Source organism: Elgaria multicarinata, chromosome 17 (assembly GCF_023053635.1).
Source record: "Elgaria multicarinata webbii isolate HBS135686 ecotype San Diego chromosome 17, rElgMul1.1.pri, whole genome shotgun sequence".
Lineage (NCBI taxonomy): Eukaryota > Metazoa > Chordata > Lepidosauria > Squamata > Anguidae > Elgaria > Elgaria multicarinata.
The window spans coordinates 11,737,386-11,760,720 of NC_086187.1; the positions used below are offsets into that span (position 1 = coordinate 11,737,386).

A 23,335-nucleotide genomic window follows, 5' to 3' on the forward strand; every position below is an offset into this window, starting at 1 on the left:
GTTTTTTTAATTCCCAGTTGTGGATCTGATCTTTACCTCTTTGGGATTTAGACCCTGGCAGTCTAGGGCAACGTCACCTAACACTTTATGGATGGCAGACCAATAAAGTGTGTTTAGATACAAAGAAACTGCGCTCAGTAGGATTTGGGATTCTGGAACTGTCTTCCTCAAGATTTGAGCTTTGGTTATACATTTCCAGTGTCCTTGTTTCCTACCTTGTTCTTTTCTTTTGGTATAGTAAATCTAGTGCTTTGACCTCTTTCTGGAAGATATACCTGACTGCTGAAAGGGATGGCCTTCTTTACATGCTCAAATGGCTATGTATAGTCAGGCATTAAGTCTGGATTTCCAAGCTAAGGAGAAAATGCAAGCTGGGAAGTAACCAGGCAAACCAGGATGTGCCTTGAATGTTTTCAGCTTCTTAAGGAGCTATAAAAATGGCATCCTTCGCCTTACACTCTGGGCCTTATCGCCTTATTCTTATCTGCCTGACCCAATGACTGCAACATCTTTTATAGGAGGCATTCTCTCTTACATATCCCAAGTACTAGTGGCCTGTCCCTGATGCTTGTAGTAGCCTCTCTTCTTTCCACATTTCTTGATGATCCTATCCATGTTCAGCTGTCACTGCTGCATAATTTCTTGCCTTGAGACTTCGTTGAAGCGTATTTCCTCATTCTCCAACATATGACCGTTGGAGAATCTTGGCAAGGAGCCCAGTTCCAGGGGAGGAAAGACCTGCTTTTGTAAGAAGAGCTGTAAGCCGAAGTTTTCATTTGTATTATTGGCTGAAGCACTTGAGTCGTCTTGGTAATGGAAAACGTCCTGCTTGGTCACTGTTGCAGAGGCTCATGCTGAAATTTCAAGCGAGTATGGAAGACGGGTGGAAAACATCTCATTGGGAGCTCTGTAATCTGTAAGCTAAATGGAGGATGGAGCCGTCCAATTTTGAATCTACTAGCTTCCTACGTTTAATGGAGGGAAGCTGGAAGTTTAATGTAAGAAGATGTCCAGGTTGCTAAGAGCATTGCTGCTTACCTGATCCTAAGCAAAGGTGTGCAGTGGAATGGTCCGTAGCTTGACAGTGCCAAGGTTATCTAGAGAATATGAGGCAGTTTCCTCTACACCAGCCTTCCTCAACCTGGGGCACTCCAGATGTGTTGGACTGCACCTCCCAGAATGCCCCAGCCAGCCGAGCTGGCTGGGGCATTCTGGGAGTTGTAGTCCAACACATCTGGAGCGCCCCAGGTTGAGGAAGGCTGCTCTACACTATGAGGTGGAATTTATTGTTATGTATTCCCTACCTTTCAGTCTGTAAAAGGGCCCCCAAGGTGGCATACAATTATAAAACTGTAATCAAACACCTAAGAATTCGTTTTTAGCAAATTCCTTGCGGAACAAGCAATTCTTACAGCTTGCCTAGAGGAAGGAACTCCATAACCTGGAAGCTGCAACTGGAAAAAGTGCCTCAAGTCCCAGCCAAGCGGGTGTGGAGCAAAGCTTCTGATGATGAACACCATGGGCAGCCAGGTTCATGTGGGAGGAGGTGGTCTTTCAAATATCCAATCCCAGATTATCCAAAAGTTAGTTTCCACTTCTTAGTTCAGTTCTCTACAGGAACTATGAATGGGCTGAAGCTGGTTGTTTCTGCAGAAGAAGTTGTCATAGTCTTAGCTGCTCCTCTGATTCAGAGAGCCAATCAAGTGTGAGTGTTTTGGAATGCAAGTGTCCATCCTAGATTAATCTCCTAAGTCCTTAACTTGATCCCCGTAGTTATTTTATATCCCAGTCTTCCACAGAGAATTTTGGAGCAGTTTACATCTGGTTCCCTGGCCACACCCAAAGACAGATATACACACGCACGCACACTCAGCAGGTGCAGTGCACGCAGCTTCCTGCATAGCAGATAGGGCCAAGTGGCACATGTAAAAGAGTCAAGTCTTCTGCTGCATGAGCAGGCAAATAAGGGCGTCCTTTACCACCGATCCTAACCTGTTTGTTCCAAAAGTAAGTTTCCCTAAGTTCAATAAGTCCGAGGTAAGTACGCATAGGATTTCAACTTTCAGTCTATAAGACAGGGGTGAGCAGAAGGTAGCTGATAGATCTCTAGCTGATTTGAATTAGATTAAAGATTTCTGACTCCCAATTATTTGGCAATAGGAGCAACAAAATGACTCTTCCCCCACACCCCCAGGTCCCCCCACACCAAATTATACTGCGTAAATGAAGAAAGCTAGGGGTAACCAGGAATGGATTCTTGTGTGCAAGTTCTGTTCAGAGTACAAGAATTGAACAAATTCTTGGGCTCAACATGGTTTAATTCTAAGCATATGTCTTGCACCAGCCTTTGGTTGGTGGATCTGGATCTGGGGGGGTTCTAGTAAAAAAACAAGAACAAAAAAAAACCCACAACCAAGCCTGAAAACGGCCCACCCCTGCTCTTGACATCTGTCTAGCAAATGATAAAGATCTTGTTATGTGGCTGACTGTTCTTGTGTTACTTTTGCAACTTTTAAACTGAGAAGATTTAAGATTTAAGGCTGCTAATGCCTAGACTTTGTCCAGCTGAGGGCTGTTGATAGAACTGTAAGACTTGGGAGGTGGTGGGGGAGAAGCTTGAAATAGCTACCTGTTATCTAAACCAGCCTCCCCCAAGCTGGTCACCCTCAGGATGATGGGAGCTATAGTCTAATACATCTGGAGGACGCTAGCTTAGGCAAGTTTGATCTAAATCATAGTTTATTGTGCGAGGCTTAAAGATCTTTGCTTGATATTAAAAAGAATAACAATGGCAATCATGGCTGTGGTTAAACATGTAATGAGCTTTGACCAAAGACTCTGAAACCAGAAAGGCATAGAATAGTAGAGTTGGAAGGGGCCTATGAGGCCATCGAGTCCAACCCCCCACTCAATGCAGGAATCCACCCTAAAGCATCCCTGAAAGATGATTGTCCAGCTGCCTCTAGTGTGGGAGAGCCCACAACCTCCCTAGGTAACTGGTTTCTTTGTCGTACTGCTCTAACAGTCAGGAAGTATCATGAGTCAGGCTTCTGTGCATCTCTGTTCTTTTCTGCATAGCAACTGAAGTAGATGGAGATGTAATGTGTGGCTGGCATAATTCTAATTCCAGAAACTGGGACACTTTAAAACCAAGCTAGGAAGGAGGTGGTGATTAGGGTCTGGTGGGAGGGAGGTTGCTATCAATGTCTGAATTAAGAATGAAGAAAAAATGCATAATTGCAATATTATTATTATTATTATTAGTAGTAGTAGTAAAATAACAAGCTAGGCTATCTTGACTACTTACTGGAGTTGCATTATGTTCTCATTATTTTTCTCCATGACAACTGTGGCTGCGCTAGGGAGGGGGATTGAAAAATAAAATGAGAAAGTCCTTGTCTCCTGTCCTTGATGGAAATAAATGTCATCCAAGCTTGTGAAATTGCCAAATCATTGTCGTGTGTGCAGGTGATATTACAGCTGTAGTTCTCAGCATGCTTATTAGGAAGTAAGACTTGGTGGAACTTTCTTCTGCCTCTCAGGATCTTTCTTCTGTGCTCTCAGGATCTTGCGGGATGGATTATTGCTTGACTGGTTTGAATCACCTCAAAGCTGACAAAATGTCCTTGCTTAATTTTAGTTTGTTTTCATTGGACTTCTTGCCCATGAAATCCACCCCAAAGGCTTGGATCATACATACATTAAATACTAACCCAATGAAAAGAATATTTTGTCAGAGGTAAAATTATCAGCAGATACCAGAGGCTCAGACTTTGGTGGATGCTTATCGCATCATGAATTTTCCACGTGCCATTTTGCCAGCTTGTTGCTCCGCTACTTGGTCTAGAGCAGCTTTTCCCACCTTGGAGGTGTTTCCAGGTGTTTCGTATTACAAGTCCCATCAGCCAGCCAGACTGTTGGTCAGAGATTGTGGGAATTGGCACCAAATTGGGGACCAGGCTGTTCGAGAAGAAGTGATGTTCTTTGTGAACAATCTCTTTCCAGGAGGAAATTTGGGGAATGTGGGAGGAATATTTCATGATAATTCCAGCATATTTCTCATATTTCTATGGTTGCTCTTAAAGCATCCTTAAGGCCACTTGCACACACAGCTTTGGGGACTGTGTCTGTAAACCAGGGATAGGGAATGTATGCCTCCCTCAAGATGTTGTTGAACTGCAGCTTCCATCATCCCTCACCATTGCCTCTTTTTACTGGGGCTGATGGGAGTTGCAGTCCAAAACATTTGGAGAGCCATGCATTCTCCCACCAGTACAGTATACTCTGTTCTTCATTGATCTCCTCCTTTCTCCACAGGACCTGACAATCCCTGAATCAAGCACAGTGAAGAGGATGATGACTGGTACCGTGGCTGGCTTTAAATGGCCACCGAGTGTAAACGAGGTGATTAAACTCTTTGCAGTTTCCCAGTAGAAGTGCTGACTAGGTTCTCTGCTATAGCACATAAGAAGGTACGGTAGATAGTTCAAAACAAACCAGTGCCCTTCTTCCTTCACAGAAAGCTTGGCTTCCTGGTTTTGGGGGTATCTGGGCAGAGGACTTCCCTCCACTTCCTTGCTCTTACATCTCAAATCTTCTCCTTGCTCGACTTGCCTAATGCACCCGTGCCCATACAGCCTGATGTGTATACGCCCCTTTTGTATACCTTCCATCTCCACTCGCTCTCACTGGCCACAGCTCCTGCCCATCACTTCCCATGCTCATCTCCACACTGCCTTCATTTCCATCTGTGTCACCCAGCTGAAGGGAGGCGAGAGGAGGAGCCACTGCAATCCAACCAGAGCAGCCTTCCCCAACCTGGGGCCCTCCAAATATATTGGGCTGCAACTCTTATAAACCCTCACCATCAGCCATTCTGGCAAGGGGTCAGTGGGAGTTATAATTCAAAACATCTGGAGGGCATCAGTTGGGGAAAGCTGAACAAGAGCCTCGTTATTTATTTATTTATTAAAGCATGTACGTATCCAAACTATAAGTAGAAAGAGTTAGTATTGACAGCTAGAAGAAAAATGGAATGTATAAGGCTATTCATTTTGAAGAAGAGCAACAAAAAACTGTACTGAGATAGTGACCCAGTCTGCACTTCACAATAAGCCAGAGTTCCTGGAGAACCCTGGCTTATTGGTTACGATAAGTGGAAGTAGCTAAGCAAATCATTGAACTTTTGTCTGATTTATCTAGGACAACATACGAACCTCTGGCATTTCTCTCCCCTGTGCCAGAGAAATAGCCCACAATTTGTTCTTCGGTTATTTCTCTTGACTTCTTGGGTGAGAAAGCAGTCAGAATTCCTGGTTCACATGTCACACTAAAGTTTACTTTATTTATTGCAGGGTGGGCAATGTCTGGGGACTAATTCCCACCCACCTAGGACCGAACCTGTCCTTACCACTTCTGAAATTCCTGCTGCTGCACTACAGAAATTCGGCAGTGCATTCACCAAAAAGCAGCGATTTTGCTTTAAACCAAGGTGTATCGGAGTGTACACCTTGTTTTAAAACAATACTGCGCTTCTGGAAGCATCCAGGGAGTGTGATTTTGGTTTAAAACAAGGCATGTGCTCCTCATGCACCGCCATGCCACAAAATAACAGCAAATTCAGCCGTTTGGAGGCTACAAAAAGGAGCAGCATGTTGTACACCACTGTGCTGAAACAAACACAGGACACATTCCTCAGGCTAGATGCAGTTAAAAGGGCGGGGGGCTGTATTTATTTATTACATTTTTATACCGCCCAATAGCCGAAGCTCTCTGGGCGGTTCGCAAAAATTAAAACCACAATAAAACAACCAACAGGTTAAAAGCACAAATACAAAATACAGTATAAAAAGCACAACCAGGATAAAACCACGCAGCAAAATGGATATAAGATTAAAATACAGAGTTAAAACAGTAAAATTTAAATTTAAGTTAAAATTAAGTGTTAAAATACTGAGTGAATAAAAAGGTCTTCAGCTGGCGACGAAAGGAGTACAGTGTAGGTAGCTTTCGTGGGGAGAAGGCATACCTTTTAGCCCATCCTGCAGTCTTAAGGTGACAATAGCCTTGCAGGCTAATAACAGTGTCATGTTTTTTAACGATTTTTTTTCTATACAGGGTTTTTTACTCCCTGTTAACATGAAATAACAATAAATGGCACAGAACTGGATGCAGACTAAATGAGTTGAACTTTGTTCTCATTTAAATCAAGGGGATGTAAATGAAGCCATGACTAGCTTTTCGTATTGATTTCAGTGGGGCTAAAGTTGCGCTGAGCCTGGATCTAACCCATAATAAAATGAGTGTACAATATTCGCTTGTACTAAAGGCCTCAAATCATTATTTCATAAAGCGTGTTGGGCTTGAGAAGGGAATTATTACCATGACACTATACATACGTACTGAAAAGTAAGATCCATTAGGGAAAGGAACCTCTTGTGCAAGCACTGAGTCATTACTGACTCTTGGAGGGACGCCAGCTTTCACTGGCGTTTTCTTGGCAGGCCTTATAGGGGGGTGGTTTGCCGTTGCCTTCCCCGGCCATTATTACCTTTCCCCCAGCTAACTGGGTACTCATTTTACCGACCTCAGGAGGATGGAAGGCTGAGTCGACCCGAGCCGGCTGCCTGAAACCAGCTTCCGCTGGGATCGAACTCAGGCCGTGGGGAGAGTTTCAGCTGCAGAAACTGCTGCTTTACCGCTCTGCGCCACACGAGGCTCTAAGATCCATTAATCTAGAGGCAAACACCACACACGCTGTTCAGACTTTGTCAAGTGCCTTTTGCTCTTTGAAATATTGTGTCCTCCATACACTGGGGACCAAATGCCAGCAATCCAGCAGCTGAGATGTTTGGGCTGTAGCTCCAGGGCTGCCTCTTAACAGCCCTCTGGAAGCAATGAGAAGCGGACAGAATTCCTGTAAGGGTTGCAGCAATTGAGCAAGGGGCTAGGCCCTGCAGCTGAGCGGGGATAGATCTCTATGGAATTATAAAGCTGCCCAATAGGAGGCAAGAGGTCTTACCATGTTATTCTGCAAATCCCTCTTATTCATGTCCTTCCTTGATTGAATCAGAGGGCAAACGCTCCATATGAGAAGTTTTTTGTTTGTGTTTAAATGTAACTTGCATCAGCTTGTGAAGTCAGCTGATAATCAATGGGATCAGAGCAATGGAGGAGGAATTACTATTTTTAATAAATATTTATTTTATTTATTTATTTATTACATTTTTATACCGCCCAATAGCCGAAGCTCTCTGGGCGGTTCACAAAAGTTAAAACCATAATAAAACAACCAACGGGTTAAAAGCACAATTACAAAATACAGTATAAAAAGCACAACCAGGATGAAACCACGTAACAACAAAATTGATATAAGGTTAAAATACAGAGTTAGAACAGTAAAATTTAAATTTAAGTTAAAATTAAGTGTTAAAATACTGAGAGAATAAAAAGGTCTTCAGCTGGCGACGAAAGCAGTACAGTGTAGGCGCCAGGCGGACCTCTCTGGGGAGCTCATTCCACAGCCGGGGTGCCACAGTGGAGAAAGCCCTCCTCCTAGTAGCCACCTGCCTCACTTCTGTTGGCAGGGGCTCACAGAGAAGGGCCCCTGTTGATGATCTTAAGGTCCGGGCAGGTACATATGAGAGGAAGCGTTCCTTCAAATAACCTGGCCCCAAACCGTTTAGAGCTTTAAATGTCAATACCAGCACTTTGAATTGGGCCCAGACCTGGACTGGCAGCCAATGAAGTTGTAAAAGGACTGGTATAATGTGATCTCGCCGGCCAGTCCCTGTTAGTAAACGGGCTGCCCTGTTTTGTACCACGTACAAAATAAACGTACGTACCACATACAAAATAAATGTACTTCCACCCACCCCCAGCTGCAATCTTAAGGAATATCCCTCTTCTGAAACTAGTTTCTTGTTTGGGGTGGGGGAGAATCTCCTATGGGCATCAATGGGAGATTCTCCCCCCACCCTACCCCACCCCAGACCAAATACTAACTTTGGAAGAGGGATTCTGCTCAGGATTGCAGCAGGGGAGGAAAGGGTTAAACTCACCCTGCAATGTTGCTCTGGTCCCACTAATCATCAACACCATCATCCATGCCACACACACACCCGGACCCCCAAGCTGAGGCAATTTGTCCCATGTTGTTTAGCCCTGAGAGAAGAACTACAATGAGAGCAAAATCTTTTTGTTAGTAGAATGATCGTTCTCTTTTTAACGTTTTTCTTGCTGAAATCTGGAAGAAGCCCTTGCTGGCAATAAGGGAAAAAACAAAACCTTTGGTACAGTTACTGTGAACACAAGATTAATTGCATTTTCCCCTTCGTATACTTCTGATAGAAAGAAAATGCTGAAGTTAATAGTGTTAACATAAATTGTTTGAAGAGCTTATCGTAGCTGGTGCTAAGGAGCAGGAGACAGAAAAGTTCTCAAAAGCTATGTTTTAAAGATCAGCCTAGCTTGGTTTAGCAGTAGATAAACTGCCTAGATTCAGAGATATTCTCTTCAAGCCATAAGTTGGTCCTCTAAAGCATATTGGCTTGTGTCTCCTGTAAAGGAAATGGGTCATTTAGGGTGCAATCCTATGGAGATAGTCGTCAGCTGCTGAACTCGGAGGCTGATGACTATCCAATGCAGGGTGGCCGGAGCACAAAAGTGATCCCTGCCTCCCTCCTCTGGACGCCCTGCGTTTTTGGCTGGGAAGATTTGGAGCGGGAGGTGGTGGAGTCTGTGTGCACATACTTGAAAGTGCTCTTAGAATGAGAAATGCCTTCCTGATTTGAGAGAGCAGGGACTTTCACACCAAACTCCTAAGTCCTGCTTCGTTCAAAATGACTTGCTGCTTAATAAGTGTATTTAGGATGACTGCTCAGAAAACAACAAATTAACGTGGTTCCTATTTTTAACCTGGAACGTGCTTTTATAAGATAAAATGTGTAAGTCTATTCAGAAGAATAGTTTCCAAGCAGTCATCTATATGCTGCCGTGTGAGGTTTTCAGCAAGCAGACAACTAAGTCTGCAATCCTACACCCATTCACCTGGGAGTAAGTCCCATTGAATTCAATGGGGTTTATGTCTGAGTAGGAAGGATTGCAGAGGCTTTGCCCTGTAACTGTGAGATATGTCCAGGAAATTACTTTTTCTCCTGCCAGTTCTTTATTAGCTGAACTCCACAGCTTGTCTCTCTTGGATTCTCTGATTCTCACCTCTAATTCATAATTGCATTTCTTTACACCCATCCTGTAGTAAGTAGGGAGATAAACAAGACTGTTCCTTGTCTCAGGAAGACATCACGGAATCCCATCAGAATCTAGAGGAGCTGTGGCCCATGCAAAATGTGTATGGAGGCTTTTCAGACTTGAAGTTTGGTTGTCTTGGTTTCTCAGTTTGCCTCTTTGCAATTGCAGCCTGTGAAAGATGGCGACCCGCATTTCCATCACTTCCTGCTTAGCCAGACAGAGAAGGTGAGCCATAGGTTTAGGGGGTGAGTTCATCTAGTGTGGCCTACAGGAGTTGAAGTCTCTGTGCTGGGTTTAATTAGTTTTACTTCATAAGTGTGAATACTTTTACAGGTGAGGTTCTGTGGCGTCCTCAGATTTCCATAAGAAAAACCAGTCTGTAAAATATACATAGAATTGTCATTGGCAGACCAGGGTAGGGGTGGGAGGCAGGATCATGGACATCATGATTTTGGATGTCCATGGAACAGGACACTAGAGGTCAGGGAAGACAATGGTGCCTCTGTAGGTTTCTTTGAGGAAAATCTCATAAGCCATCTACAGCCATTTGTTATGTCTGACATTTTTTTTTGTACTCAAAAGTCCTCCATCCTAAGGGAACAGGGCTGGGGAATAGCTGTTTACTGTTACTATATCTAGGTATATGGCTGTTCTCTGCAGGGTATCTCTGACTTTTGTTCCTTACTGGTGTGTTCATAACATTATATGGGGATGCACTGGATAAAAAGAGTTGTGCTAGGAGGGTTAAAGGAAGGATTATATTTTCCAGATACAGGAATTGGGCTTGGGGTGGAGGGTCCCTGGCTTGTGGATAATGATTCATTTCTTTATGTAGAGCATATGGGTCTTCTTGCCCTGCAAGAGAGCAAAAGGGTTTGCTATAATTTCAAAATGTGTTTTGTCTTCCTTTCTCCATGCAGCCCGCTGTTTGCTATCAGGCCATCACAAAGAAGCTGAAGGTGTGTGAAGAGGTACAGCAGACTTTGCTTTGGACTTGCCCTCGCTGATGTTTCGAGATGCTGTCTGTTCCTCTAAAGTGGAATTAACTTGTGTGGGTGCCTTTTCTCCTCCTAGGAAACCGGCTCCACGTCCATCCAGGCGGCAGACAGCACGGCTATCAACGGCAGTATCACTCCTACAGACAAGAAGTAAGAGACCCATTTGCCTTACTTTTTCTCTCTCCAACTTCTGCTATCACTGCCTTTTGGCACTAGGAGGCAACTAGTAACCAGATCCTATTTAACTTAAATAACTTTGTCCACCTGTCTCCTTTGGGCCCTGTGTTGAATCTCAGGCTCCCTCTGTGCAACACGGAATGCAGCGCTGGATAGTATCCACAGTAGCTCAGCTCCCAGGCAACTCTCCTTCTGGCTTGAGTGTTGGACCAGGGAGACTGGAGCTTAAGTAATTATTATTATTATTATTTATTTATTTATTTATTTAGCACCATCAATGTACATGGTGCTGTACAGAGTAAAACAGTAAATAGCAAGACCCTGCCGCATAGGCTTACATTCTAATAAAACCATAATAAAACAATAAGGAGGGGAAGAGAATGCAAACAGGCACAGGGTAGGGAAAACAGGCACTGGGTAGGGTAAAACTAACAGTATAAAGTCAGAACAAAATCAAGTTTTAAAAGCTTTAGGAAAAAGAAAAGTTTTTAGCTGAGCTTTAAAAGCTGCGGTTGAACTTGTAGTTCTCAAATGTTCTGGAAGTAATGCTGCACACTCTTTCAGGCTAACTCACCCTACAGGATAGTTGTGTGGATAAAATGGGAATAACCACCTGTATCCTCCCCCTGAATTCTTGGAGGAAAGGCAGGCTATGATAGTGATAAATAAAATTAGCACAGGTCTTCTTGGGTATTCTAGTGAGTTTCTCTTCTGCTGTCATGAATGCCTTTTGAACATGAAAGGTTTTGTCACAGCATGGGTCATCGCAAGAATGTGGTGGGAGTTGTTTTTATATGTATAAAGATCCACCCAGCCAAAATTGCGTTGCCCTCCGAAGCATGTCAGGTGACGAAGTCTGTTTAACCACAAACTCCAAGCCACTAGAAGGAGGGGAAGAGGCGGAGCCCCTTGTACCGTCCAGGGGGGCCTTTGCAACACTCGTCTTCTGGCACTTCCTGTGCTTCCCCCTCTCCTCTCGAGAGTGACAGGAGCCACAATTGTACTTCCTGTCTCGCTCTCGGAAGCGATTTCCCTCCTGCTCTGATGCCGAACAGGCCGTGGCCTCGTTGTCACTGCAGCCATCTCAGGATGTCAGGTTTTCAGGCTTGCTGAAGAGAAGCTAACAATGAAGGCATTCAGGTAAACCCTTTCCCCATAGCAACTCGTGAGCTGACAAGGCATGCAGCTGGGTGTGATGCTGCCCTTAACTGCCTTCCCACAACTCATTCATGTTGGTTTACTTAAGCTTTGCAAGTGCAGCCAGCTGTGAGTTGAATGGCAGATATACAGGAAGCTAAAATGCTTATGTGTGAGCTTTGTTAAGATTAGCTTTGAGAAGTTTCGGTTAGGGAAGGGGAAATAGTCACTTGTATTCTTTGTAAGTTTCCAAAGGTAATTTTGTCTTTGTTCCGGTCTGGTATCCCTAAGTCTTGCTGCCCTCTTTATATTTTACTAGGAAGTGACTAGCAGGTTCTTCTTATGCGCAACTGCACTGCATCCCCCCCCCCCCTTTGGATGATAGCTGGGATAAGGAATTTCGCCCATTAACTGTGGCTTTCCCTAACTATTAAACCAGAATGGTTAACAGCATGTGAACAGAGGCTTAAATGAACATATTGTTTCTGTGTGTAGGATGGCAGAAAGAGACTTCCAAATACATAATTGATTTTTGACCTGTGAGTTGCGCACCAGGATAGCAGACTTCCAGTACTTGAAAGCTTGTCACACAGAGGAGGGCCAGGATCTCTTCTCGATCCTCCCAGTATACAGGACACAGAATAACGGGCTCAAGTTAAAGGAAGCCAGATTCCAGCTGGACATCAGGAAAAACTTCCTGACTGTTAGAGCAGTACAACAGTGGAATCAGTTACCAAGGGAGGTTGTGGTCTCTCCCACACTAGAGGCCTTCAAGAGGCAGCTGGACAACCATCTGTCAGGGATGCTTTAGGGTGGATTCCTGCATTGAGCAGGGGGTTGGACCCAATAGCCTTATAGGCCCCTTCCAACTCTACTATTGTATGATTCTATACCAAATGCTGTGTTGAGAGAAGCTGTATCCTCGCAATCAAACCATGATGCACATAGTTAAGAGGATTAAACTGCAGGCTGCAGAAGCTGCATGGCCTCATGGAATTTAAGATTGCAGTTAGAGTGGGTGGTCTAGGAAGCAACATGAGAGCTGAGAGATATAGAGGTTTGGGGGATAGGATTGGGCATAGCTTCATGGTTCTGAGACTCGACGTTTTTACTCACAGACTTTTCTCATAAGACTTTGGCCACATGCTATGCATTCTTACAGTGTAGGTGCAGAATTCTTGTCATTTTTAATAAAATTCAACCCTGTTCAGATGACACACTAAACCACGGTGGTTAAGCATTTTGAATTAAACATTATGGCTTTGCGTGCCATGTGAACCATGATTTAGCGTGTTGTGTGAACCATGGAGCCAATGTGGCGTAGCGGCTAAAGTGTCGGACTGGGAGTCGGGCGATCCGGGTTCTAGTCCCCACTGGGCCATGGTAACCCACTGGGTGACGTTGGGCCAGTCACAGACTCTCAGCCCAGCCTACCTCACAAGTTTGTTGTTGTGAGGATAAAATGGAGAGGAGGATTATGTACGCCGCCTTGAGTTCCTTGGAGGAAAAAAGGCGGGATATAAATGCAATAATAATAATTCCTAGCCGTGGTGGCTACATAACCACAGTTTAAACACGCTCATTAACCGTTAGCTACAAAAGGGTTAGTAGTCTAACCATGGCTTTGTGTGTTGTCTGAACCTGCTCTCTTAAGCAATTTGGAGGCCTATGACACAAGCATGTTAGACTTCTCTGTTGTGCTGCTCCTTCCTAAAAATGCATCCTTTTAATCTATCTCAATTCACTCTCAGCAGCCTTCCGAGGCAAATAGGCTGAGAAGAGACTTGCCTACTGAGTGTCACGGTTGAGCTGGTTTTGAACCATGATCTTTCACATGCGAACCCAAGACATTTCCACTGCACCACCCTAGTCCCTTTTAGTTATTTATTTCTTACATTTCTATACCGCCCAATAGCCGAAGCTCTCTGGGCGGTTCACAAAAATTAAAACCATAATAAAACAACCAACAGGTTAAAAGCACAAATACAAAATACAGTATAAAAAGCACAACCAGGATAAAAACCACGCGGCAAAATTGATATAAAATTAAAATACAGAGTTAAAACAGTAAAATTTAAATTTAAGTTAAAATTAAGTGTTAAAATACTGAGAGAATAAAAAGGTCTTCAGCTGGCGACGAAAGGAATACAGTGTAGGCGCCAGGCGGACCTCTCTGGGGAGCTCATTCCACAACCGGGGTGCCACATCAGAGAAAGCCCTCCTCCTAGTAGCCACCTTCCTCACTTCCTTTGGCAGGGGCTCACGGAGAGGGGCCCCTGTAGATGATCTTAAGGTCCGGGCAGGCACATATGGGAGGAGGCTTTAAATGTCAATACCAGCACTTTGAATCGAGCCCGGACCTGGACTGGCAGCCAATGAAGTTGGAAAAGGACTGGCGTAATGTGATCTCGCTGGCCAGTCCCTGTTAGTAAACGGGCTGCCCTGTTTTGTACCAGCTGAAGCTTCCGGACCGTTTTCAAAGGCAGCCCCACGTATAACGCATTGCAGTAATCCAAGCAAGAGATTATCAGAGCATGGATCACTGTAGCTAGGCTATCTCTGTCCAGATAAGGGCGTAGCTGGTATATCACCCTAAGCTGATAAAGTCCCCTTGTGTGCTGCCCATGATGACACCGTTGCGCACACAGCTCTGTGTAATGTGGGCCCTCCTGGATGGGTAGTTCCCTATAATGAAGGCTCACTTGATCAGCTTAAGCAGAAAGAAATTCCTCTTAGGGCTGGACTGCTCTGTGACGCGTGCTGCATAGAGCAAATTTGTAATGTCAGTCAAGCATTGGCTCTCTGCCAGAGGCATAGCTATAATCCACTAGTATGGGAGAGCCCACAACCTTCCTAGGTAACTGGTTTCTTTGTCGTACTGCTCTAACAGTCAGGAAGTAGGGGTGCGCACGGGCCCCCCACTCCGCTTCACTTTAAGATCCGCCATTTTCGGATCGGCCCGCTCCGCCCCGCCCCCACTCCGCCTGTGCCCACTCCGCTCCGCTCGGAGCTCCGGATCCGGATCGGAGCTCCGGTCCCCCCCCATGGGGGGGGGTTACCGGGCCCTGCCGCCATCGCCGCCCATGCGGCGACGGCGGCAGAGCCCGGTAAGGTGGAGGGGGGCCTTACCTGCCTCCGTCCGTGGTCCGTCGCCGTCTTCAATTGAGCCCGTGGTTCCACCAGGAAGTATGGGCCGCAAGTGCGGCCCAGACTTCCTGCTGGAACCACGGGCTCAATTGGAGACGCTGACGGACCGCGGACGGAGGCAGGTAAGGGAGAGGAGGGCGGGGGGCGTTACCAGGCCCTGCTGCCGTCGCCGCATGGGCGACAGCGACAGCAGCAGGGCCCGGTAAACCCCACTTACCTTTCCGGCGGAGCTCCGGATCGAGGCGAAGGATCCGCCTTCACCTCGATCCTCTTCGCCACGCTCCGCCGGCCCCCCAATCCTCTTCGCCTCCGCCTTAAGGGCAGGCGAAGCCCCCCGCTCCGCTACTGCTTCCCCGGTCCGATTAGAAACGGAGCACATCCCTATCAGGAAGCATCATGAGTCAGGTTTCTGTGCATCTCTGTTCTTTTCTGCATAGCAACTGAAGTAGATGGAGATGTAATGTGTGGCTGGCATAATTCTAATTCCAGAAACTGGGACACTTTAAAACCAAGCTAGGAAGGAGGTGGTGATTAGGGTCTGTTGGGAGGGAGGTTGCTATCAATGTCTGAATTAAGAATGAAGAAAAAATGCATAATTGCAATATTATTATTATTATTAGTAGTAGTAGTAGTAGTAGTAAAATAACAAGCTAGGCTATCTTGACTACTTACTGGAGTTGCATTATGTTCCCATTATTTTTCTCCATGAGAACTGTGGCTGCGCTAGGGAGGGGGATTGAAAAATAAAATGAGAAAGTCCTTGTCTCCTGTCCTTGATGGAAATAAATGTCATCCAAGCTTGTGAAATTGCCAAATCATTGTTGTGTGTGCAGGTGATGTTGCAGCTGTAGTTCTCAGCATGCTTTTTAGGAAGTAAGACTTGGTGGAACTTTCTTCTGACTCTCAGGATCTTTCTTCTGCGCTCTCAGGATCTTGCTGGACGGATTATTGCTTGACTGGTTTGAATCACCTCAAAGCTGACAAAACGTCCTTGCTTAATTTTAGTTTGTTTTCATTGGACTTCTTGCCCATGAAATTCACCCCAAAGGCTTGGATCATACATACATTAAATACTAACCCAATGAAAAGAATATTTTGTCAGAGGTAAAATTATCAGCAGATACCAGAGGCTCAGACTTTGGTGGATGCTTATCCCATCATGAATTTTCCACGTGCCATTTTGCCAGCTTGTTGCTCCGCTACTTGGTCTAGAGCAGCTTTTCCCACCTTGGAGCCCTCCAGGTGTTTCGTATTACAAGTCCCATCAGCCAGCCAGACTGTTGGTCAGAGATTGTGGGAATTGGCACCAAATTGGGGACCAGGCTGTTCAAGAAGAAGTGATGTTCTTTGTGAACAATCTCTTTCCAGGAGGAAATTTGGGGAATGTGGGAGGAATATTTCATGATAATTCCAGCGTATTTCTCATCTTTCTATGGTTGCTCTTAAAGCATCCTTAAGGCCACTTGCACACACAGCTTTGGGGACTGTGTCTGTAAACCAGGGATAGGGAATGTATGCCTCCCTCAAGATGTTGTTGAACTGCAACTTCCCTCATCCCTCACCATTGCCTATTTTTACTGGGGCTGATGGGAGTTGCAGTCCAAAACATTTGGAGAGCCATGCATTCTCCCACCAGTACAGCATACTCTGTTCTTCATTGATCTCCTCCTTTCTCCACAGGACCTGACAATCCCTGAATCAAGCACAGTGAAGAGAATGATGTCTGGCACCGTGGCTGGCTTTAAATGGCCACCGAGTGTGGCCATTTAAATGGCCACTCCTGGATGGGTAGTTCCCTATAATGAAGGCTCACTTGATCAGTTTAAGCAGAAAGAAATTCCTCTTAGGGCTGGACTGCTCTGTGACGCGTGCTGCATAGAGCAAATTTGTAATGTCAGTCAAGCATTGGCTCTCTGCCAGAGGCATAGCTATAATCCACTTGCAACTACATTTGCATTCCTCCCCCTGAGAACGTTGGGTCTCTCTCAATAAACCCGCCATTCTTTTGAAGAATGTGCCTTGCTGCTTGCCTGTGTCTCTGTATGCCTGTTTCCAGGAAGCTTGGGGGCTTGCAGGAATTTCAGCCCCAAAGGAAGGCAGTCCTTCCCCATCCTGGCACACGCTCCCTCTACAGCCTTCCTGTATTAAGTTTCCTCTTCTGTCTCAGGATAGGGTTCCTTGGCCTCGGCCTGATGGGGAGTGGCATCGTCTCCAACTTACTAAAAATGGGTCACACTGTCACGGTCTGGAACCGGACTGCGGAGAAGGTGAGTTTGTTCCATCGAAAGGATAAGATGATATCAAATAATACAATAGGGCGACCTAGACCCGGGGAGGGCGGACTTCAGGGTGTGGGACCTGCATCAAGTTGTGTGTTTTTTTGTTTTGTTTTTCTACTAGAACCCTGAGATCCACCAACTGGAGGCAGGTGCAAAATGGTGTTTCGGGGAGCAGTGGAATCTGTTACATATTACACCCCATGAGTTATAACCTGGGATGACCCTTCCTAGACAAATACAAATCTGTGTCTGAGTTACTACAGATCAGTTGAATTTGCTGCTGTTAATTGGAAGTTCAAGACTTACAGTGCTCTACTGCAAATTACCCAGAGATCTACCAGTAGATCCTAAACTACCTTCTGATCTAGGTCTGAACCTGCAGATACTTGATCACGAAGTTGGGGTGGCTTGAGTTGCTGACTTCAGGTCAAGCTGTCACCCCAAAACTTGGACAGCAGGTTTCACCATGTTGGGGAAGCATGGTTGGAGAAAAGCCATTTGACCAGAACCTATTTTTTTTCTGCCAGTCACTTTCAGAATAACTCATTGAAGCATACATTATTTCTGAGCTCCGTTATTGCTTTGACAACACCAGCTTAAATTATCACCCGCTCGTAGTAGCTATGGCAACATTTTCCTCCCCTCTGCTTCGTCTTTTTTTTTTTCCACTCCTAGCTTCTGCTGGTTTTGAGACTGGTGGCAGAAGCGCTGCCTTCTGATCTCTGGAACAGCTGTGTCTGCATCACCTTAGTACTAAGGGTTTGGAGGGAAATGACTAGCCCACAGATTTCATGAGCATAATGGAATGGGAGAGGCATCCTTAAAGCAGTGCTCGGAAGCAGGCTGGCTCTGCCTTGCTCTGGGAAGACAGGAGGCTTGAATAACAGGGCCTGGTGGCCTTGTTCTAAGGTGCCAATGCTTCCCAGCTCCCATCTGGCGGCTGAGACAAGTAGTGGCTGGGGATTGGTCCCAGTCCTCACCCCCTCTCTGATGAGGTGATGACAGAAGCCAGTGTCAGGACCGATCTATAGCAACCAGCAGGAAGTTGCAGGTTGTTTCCTCCCAACATCACAACAAATGAGATTCTCTCTCACGTTGGCTGAACCTAGAATTGATCTGTAGCTGCTGCAGCCTTCATGGGCTGCTATCAGAATTAAGCTGCTGTCACTAGGCTAAAGGGCTCAATAAGCTTCCAAGGAATCACAGAGTTCCTTGGAATGCAGCTTAAAAGCCACTCTTCAAAAGAAAATGTTGACTGCTGCTGTAGAAAACACAGAAGAGGAAATTTCTGAGTTATCCTGACCTAACTTCACTGAACGTGAACCCACAAAAAAAGGGTTCTGTTTCACAATAGCCCCTGTAGAATTACCTAACAGTGTTTGCCTTTGCTCATTTGAATACAGCCTTATTCTTCCCTCTCTTGAGTTGATCCTGAGCACTTATTTATTTATTTATTTATTTATTTATTTTAAAACATTCTTGGCCGCCTTTCAGGGCAGAAGCCCTCCCCAGGTACCTTCCAACAATACATAAAAGCCGTTTCAAACATTAAAAGCAATCAATACACAGTAAAATAGCAATCAAAACGATAAAAGGTAACAATAAAATCATCAAGAACAAAAAGGGCAATAGCAGCAAAACAGAACACCTCATGAGAAGGCCGTAGTAAAATAAAACATTTTTAAGGCCTTCTTAAAAGCGTGATGGACCTCCGATGGGAGTCTGTTCCAGAGGTTTGGGACCGCTGTAGAGAAGGTCCTCTCCCATGTGATCACCCACACAATTGCCCTCACAGGTGGGCAAATGAGAAGGGCCTCTCTTTCTGATCTGAAAGTGTGGGCAGGCTGATATGGGTGAAGGCGGTCCTTCAAGTAACTTGGTCCCAAGCTGTTTTGGGCTTTAAAGGGCAAAGCCAGCACTTTGAATTGGGCTCGGAAACACACTGGTAACCGATGCAGCTGGTGCAGTGTGGGCGTTATGTGGTCACACCGCCTCCCCTCCCCCCCACCCCATCAATGCATCAGTGTTCCTGGTACAGCAAAGGCCCACGTTGGCCTTCTTGTCCACTGGTTTCCATTTCTTACATTTGGGTCTGTGACTTTTGCAGTGTGATTTGTTCATCCAGGAGGGGGCACGGCTGGGAAGAACCCCCGCTGAAGTGGTCTCGACCTGTGACATCACCTTTGCCTGCGTATCTGATCCAAAGGCAGCCAAGGATGTAAGGATTACCTCTTTTCTTTTGCCTGCCCCCCTGCTCCGTGGTGCGTTACGCAGCTGACTTGCCCTGACCCCAAAACTTTTCTGACTTCAGTGATGGCAGGTGACGAGCTTTACAGCTCTTTAGAAGTAGGCTGTAAAAATGCAGAAATCCTATTCCTCCCTTTAAACAGGAGTGAAGTTTCCTAGCAAACCTGCCCCCAAAGTCTCCAGAATATATATATATATATATTTTTTCAAAGCAGAACTCATGAATGTCTTCTTCTTTTTTTTTTTACTTTATTTTATAATTGATTACATAATACAATTACCACATAAGAAAAATAAAATAAACAAACATACATCGCTTATAATTCCAAATTATACTTATCTAGTTTCCATAATCACATAACATAACATAAATGCTCCCCACCACCTTCCGGGATCTATTCTTGCTTCCAGAATCTCATAGTTTCTTCCGGTGGTGATTTTCCACCCCCCTTAGAGAATACATATTCTAGGAACTGTTTCCAAATTCCCTCAAATTCATTTACATTTGTTATACCTTTTCTTAACCTTATATTACATGCCAATTTATCGTTTATAGCTATGTCCCAAATTTCCTTATACCACTCTTCTATATTATAATTTCCCTGCACCTTCCAGTTCCTAGCTATAATTAACCTTGCTGCTGTCAACAAATTAGTTATTAATTCTTTGATCTCTTTATTACACTTTAAAGTACCATATAGTGATAGCAATGCTACCATAGGTGTCTCTTTATTAGTAAGGTTTTGCATACGCTTACTGTTAATGTGGTATATACCTCAAGATTTTATAACGTCCATACTGTTTGAATTATAGACACCTTGTGTTAAGTTGTAGATGAGAAGCGTCTAGCATTATTATTTTAAAGTTTCCTTTTGTTTTGGTAATTGTGTATATTACGGTATATATAGTTTTTCTCACAAAAAATTAAACAGGACAAAAGTGGAAGACGACCACATCGGGACATAAAAGTGCTAGAAGTAACAGTTAGAAGTCATTCCAGAGTGCAGGACGCGGAATAATGGGCTCAAGTTACAGGAAGCCAGATCGGGAAAAGCTTCCTGACTGTTAGAGCGGTACGACAATGGAACCAGTTTCCTAGGGAGGTAGTGGGCTCTCCCACACTAGAGGCCTTCAAGAGGCAGCTGGACAACCATCTGGATTACTGCATAGGCCTCTTCCAGCTGAACTATTCTATGGTTCTAAGTGAAAGTGCATTAGGCCCAACTTTGCTTTGGCTGGGCAGGGAGTGACTAACACTGATTCCCAGACCATATCAAGACATGCTTGTGTGCTTGTGAGAGAGGCTGAAATGTTGCTTTAAAACTTAGCTAGTGGAAGCACCCCTGCCCCATTCTATGTCCCTCAGAGCATTAAGAAGCTGTGCACCATCTCTTGCCACAACCCTTCACCTTGAAATGATAATGACATGGTAGGATTCCCTCACGCAAGAGCTGATAGATACTGGAAACTCCCAGGAGTACCGCCATTGTCCAGGAAACCTTGACTCACTGGGCATAGGGGAGGATGAGATGGTGGGAGGCAGTGTTAACTGAGCTATCCCAACCGTTGCAAGGAGGAGGCCTGCCTGTTATTCTGGGGGCTGGTGGAGAAAATGGGCTGCAAGGCTGAAGAGTTCCTCCAGTACTAATTTGGGCGGGCTTTGCCCCAAGTCTCAAAAGTTTGGGGGAAACAGCTCCAGAATTTAGAACCAAGTCGGCCTGCCCTTTCAGCTGTGTGGTGGTCTTTTCTGTCACGTGTGTTGGTACTAAGTGCTTTATCTCTTTTTAAAATCTTTATTGTGAAATGATTGGAATAGATCTTCAGTACATTGTTGGTTTAGACTGTATAGCAACTGTAGAGCACTCTGTGCAGTTTCTGAGGTCCGTGGGGTAAGTGACTACAGTATTCTGTAGATGCAGCTCTTATCACTTAGCAATTTGAATCTCTTTACCAAATTTTATTGTGGTTTTTCCATCACAGCAACTAACCCCGTGAGAGGACACTACTCATATTTTACAGTTGGGGAACAGAGGCTGAGAGAGTTACTTTCCTAAGCCCATCAAAAGGCGGAGCTTGATCCTTGACCTCCCAGGTGGAGGATACATACTCAGCCTGTACTTTCTTTATGCCACGCTTTTAAAAATCTGGAAAAGTAAAGGTAGCTTTGTTGGTTGTTAGGAAAGTTCCAAAATCCACATTAAGGAAATACTTTTATTAGACCAACCAAAATGTTGCCAAATAGTTTGCAAGCTTTCAAATTCTCCAGAACTCATCATCACACTAGATGGTAAAACAAAATGGGGGCAGGCAGGATGGGAGTTGTGGGGGCAGTTGGCTGATGTTAAAATCATGGAGTCTGCATTTAGTCTTTTAAATTAGGCTGTACTCTGATGACTTCAGGTTGCATCTTAGAACTGTTGGGATGAAGAAGCATACAGTGGCTGATCTTCCATTTTTTAACATAGATATTTTAAAATATATAAAATCTAGCTGTTACGTGGATCTGTCTCCATCCTTAGGTGAAACACAAGTTCTACCAATGTTTTTGTTGCTCTTACGGCTGCAGGAGTAGCCTTGAAAGTCTGTGGTCATTGCTTGGTAAAATCACAAGACAAGGGCAGGGGGAGACCATGAACACAGCTGAATGCAAGTTTTGCCTAGCTAAGTGTCATCTACACAACTCAAAGAAAGCACGAGTTAAATAATATAAGATAAGTAATTACAAAAATAGGCAAGTAGATGAGTTAAAACAATTTGATGCTGAACTGTGGAGGTGGTCTGAACTGAAGTAGCAGAGAAGCTGATAAGCATCTCCCCCAGGATGTAAGTGAAAATAGGAAGCTGTCTTTATACCAGGTAAGATGGAGCGTGTTCAGAGGAAGGCAACCAGGATGATCAGGGGTCTGGAAACTAAGCCCTATGAAGAGAGACTGAAAGAACTGGGCATGTTTAGCCTGGAGAAGAGAAGATTGAGGGGAGGCATGAGAGCACTCTTCAAATACTTCAAAGGTTGTCACACAGAGGAGGGCCAGGATCTCTTCTCGATCCTCCCAGAGTGCAGGACACGGAATAACGGTCTCAAGTTAAAGGAAGCCAGATTCCAGCTGGACGTCAGGAAAAACTTCCTCACTGTTAGAGCAGTACGACAACGGAACCAATGACCTAGGGAGGGAGATTGTGGGCTCTCCCACACTAGAGGCATTCAAGAGGCAGCTGGACAACCATCTGTCAGGTATGCTTTAGGGTGGATTCCTGCATTGAGCAGGGTGTTGGACTTGATGGCCTTACAGGCCCCTTCCAACTCTGCTATTCTATGATATGATTCTATGATGTTTGTCCATCTGGCACGTCTCTACTAGAAGCCTTTCCCATCATCTGCTGATCCTTTTTAAAAGGGTATTCTCCACCCTTACCAACTGCTTGTTTTAACATGACTTGCTGACATAACTAGTAGCAAGCCAGAACCTCACAGAGTCGACACGGTAAGCAAATACTGGCCCGGCTTTTCCTTTATAACCGCAAGGCTGTGAGAGTTAATCAGTGGGGAGTCTTCACATGAAAGGGTTTGTTGTTGGCCTGCATACATTTCAGGTGCCTCCTAGTCTTTCTAGTTGCAATGGTTTACAGGTGCTGCCATATCATTGCGGATTTCTAGACCTACATGGGTGACACTTAAGAAGCTAGCCTTAATTCCTGCCTCGCCCAGTTCTTTCTCCATTTGGAAAAGCATATTATCATCACACCCTGATAAAGCATCGGCCATACCTGCCTTATCCAAGTGTGTGTGCGCGTGTCCTACTGCAAATCAATAATGCAACTATGTTCCTGTCTTCTATAAAGCACCTTTGAAGCGGCCCATTAACTACAGTGAGCAGATGCACCCCACAAAGCCCATGGAGGAAGCTAGTAGCAGCAGCCACTTTGGCGTTGGTAAGGTCAGCATTCCTTTGCAGACACCCTATTGCTTTACCGCTCTTCTGTTCTCACAGCTGGTGCTCGGTCCTAGCGGAGTGCTCCAAGGTATACGTCCGGGGAAGTGCTACGTGGACATGTCCACTGTGGATGCAGACACTGTTACAGAACTGGCCCAGGTAACCACGG

General features: G+C 45.0%; 1 protein-coding gene across 7 annotated transcripts in view; it reads left to right on the forward strand.

Annotated features, from left to right (window-relative positions):
- The window catches only part of GLYR1 (glyoxylate reductase 1 homolog), a 59,561-nt gene that overhangs the window by 26,294 nt on the left and 9,932 nt on the right, over positions 1-23,335 (forward strand). For 2 of the 7 annotated variants that reach the window (XM_063143361.1, XM_063143359.1), the window contains 8 exons: positions 4,318-4,404; positions 9,418-9,474; positions 10,170-10,220; positions 10,324-10,397; positions 16,876-16,975; positions 17,109-17,132; positions 19,095-19,205; positions 23,224-23,325. In XM_063143361.1, coding sequence (XP_062999431.1) covers positions 4,318-4,404; positions 9,418-9,474; positions 10,170-10,220; positions 10,324-10,397; positions 16,876-16,975; positions 17,109-17,132; positions 19,095-19,205; positions 23,224-23,325 — 606 coding nt within the window. The remainder of the gene's footprint in view (positions 1-4,317; positions 4,405-9,417; positions 9,475-10,169; positions 10,221-10,323; positions 10,398-16,875; positions 16,976-17,108; positions 17,133-19,094; positions 19,206-23,223; positions 23,326-23,335) is intronic. The other 5 variants (XM_063143355.1, XM_063143360.1, XM_063143354.1 and 2 more) reach the window with 4 other exon arrangements.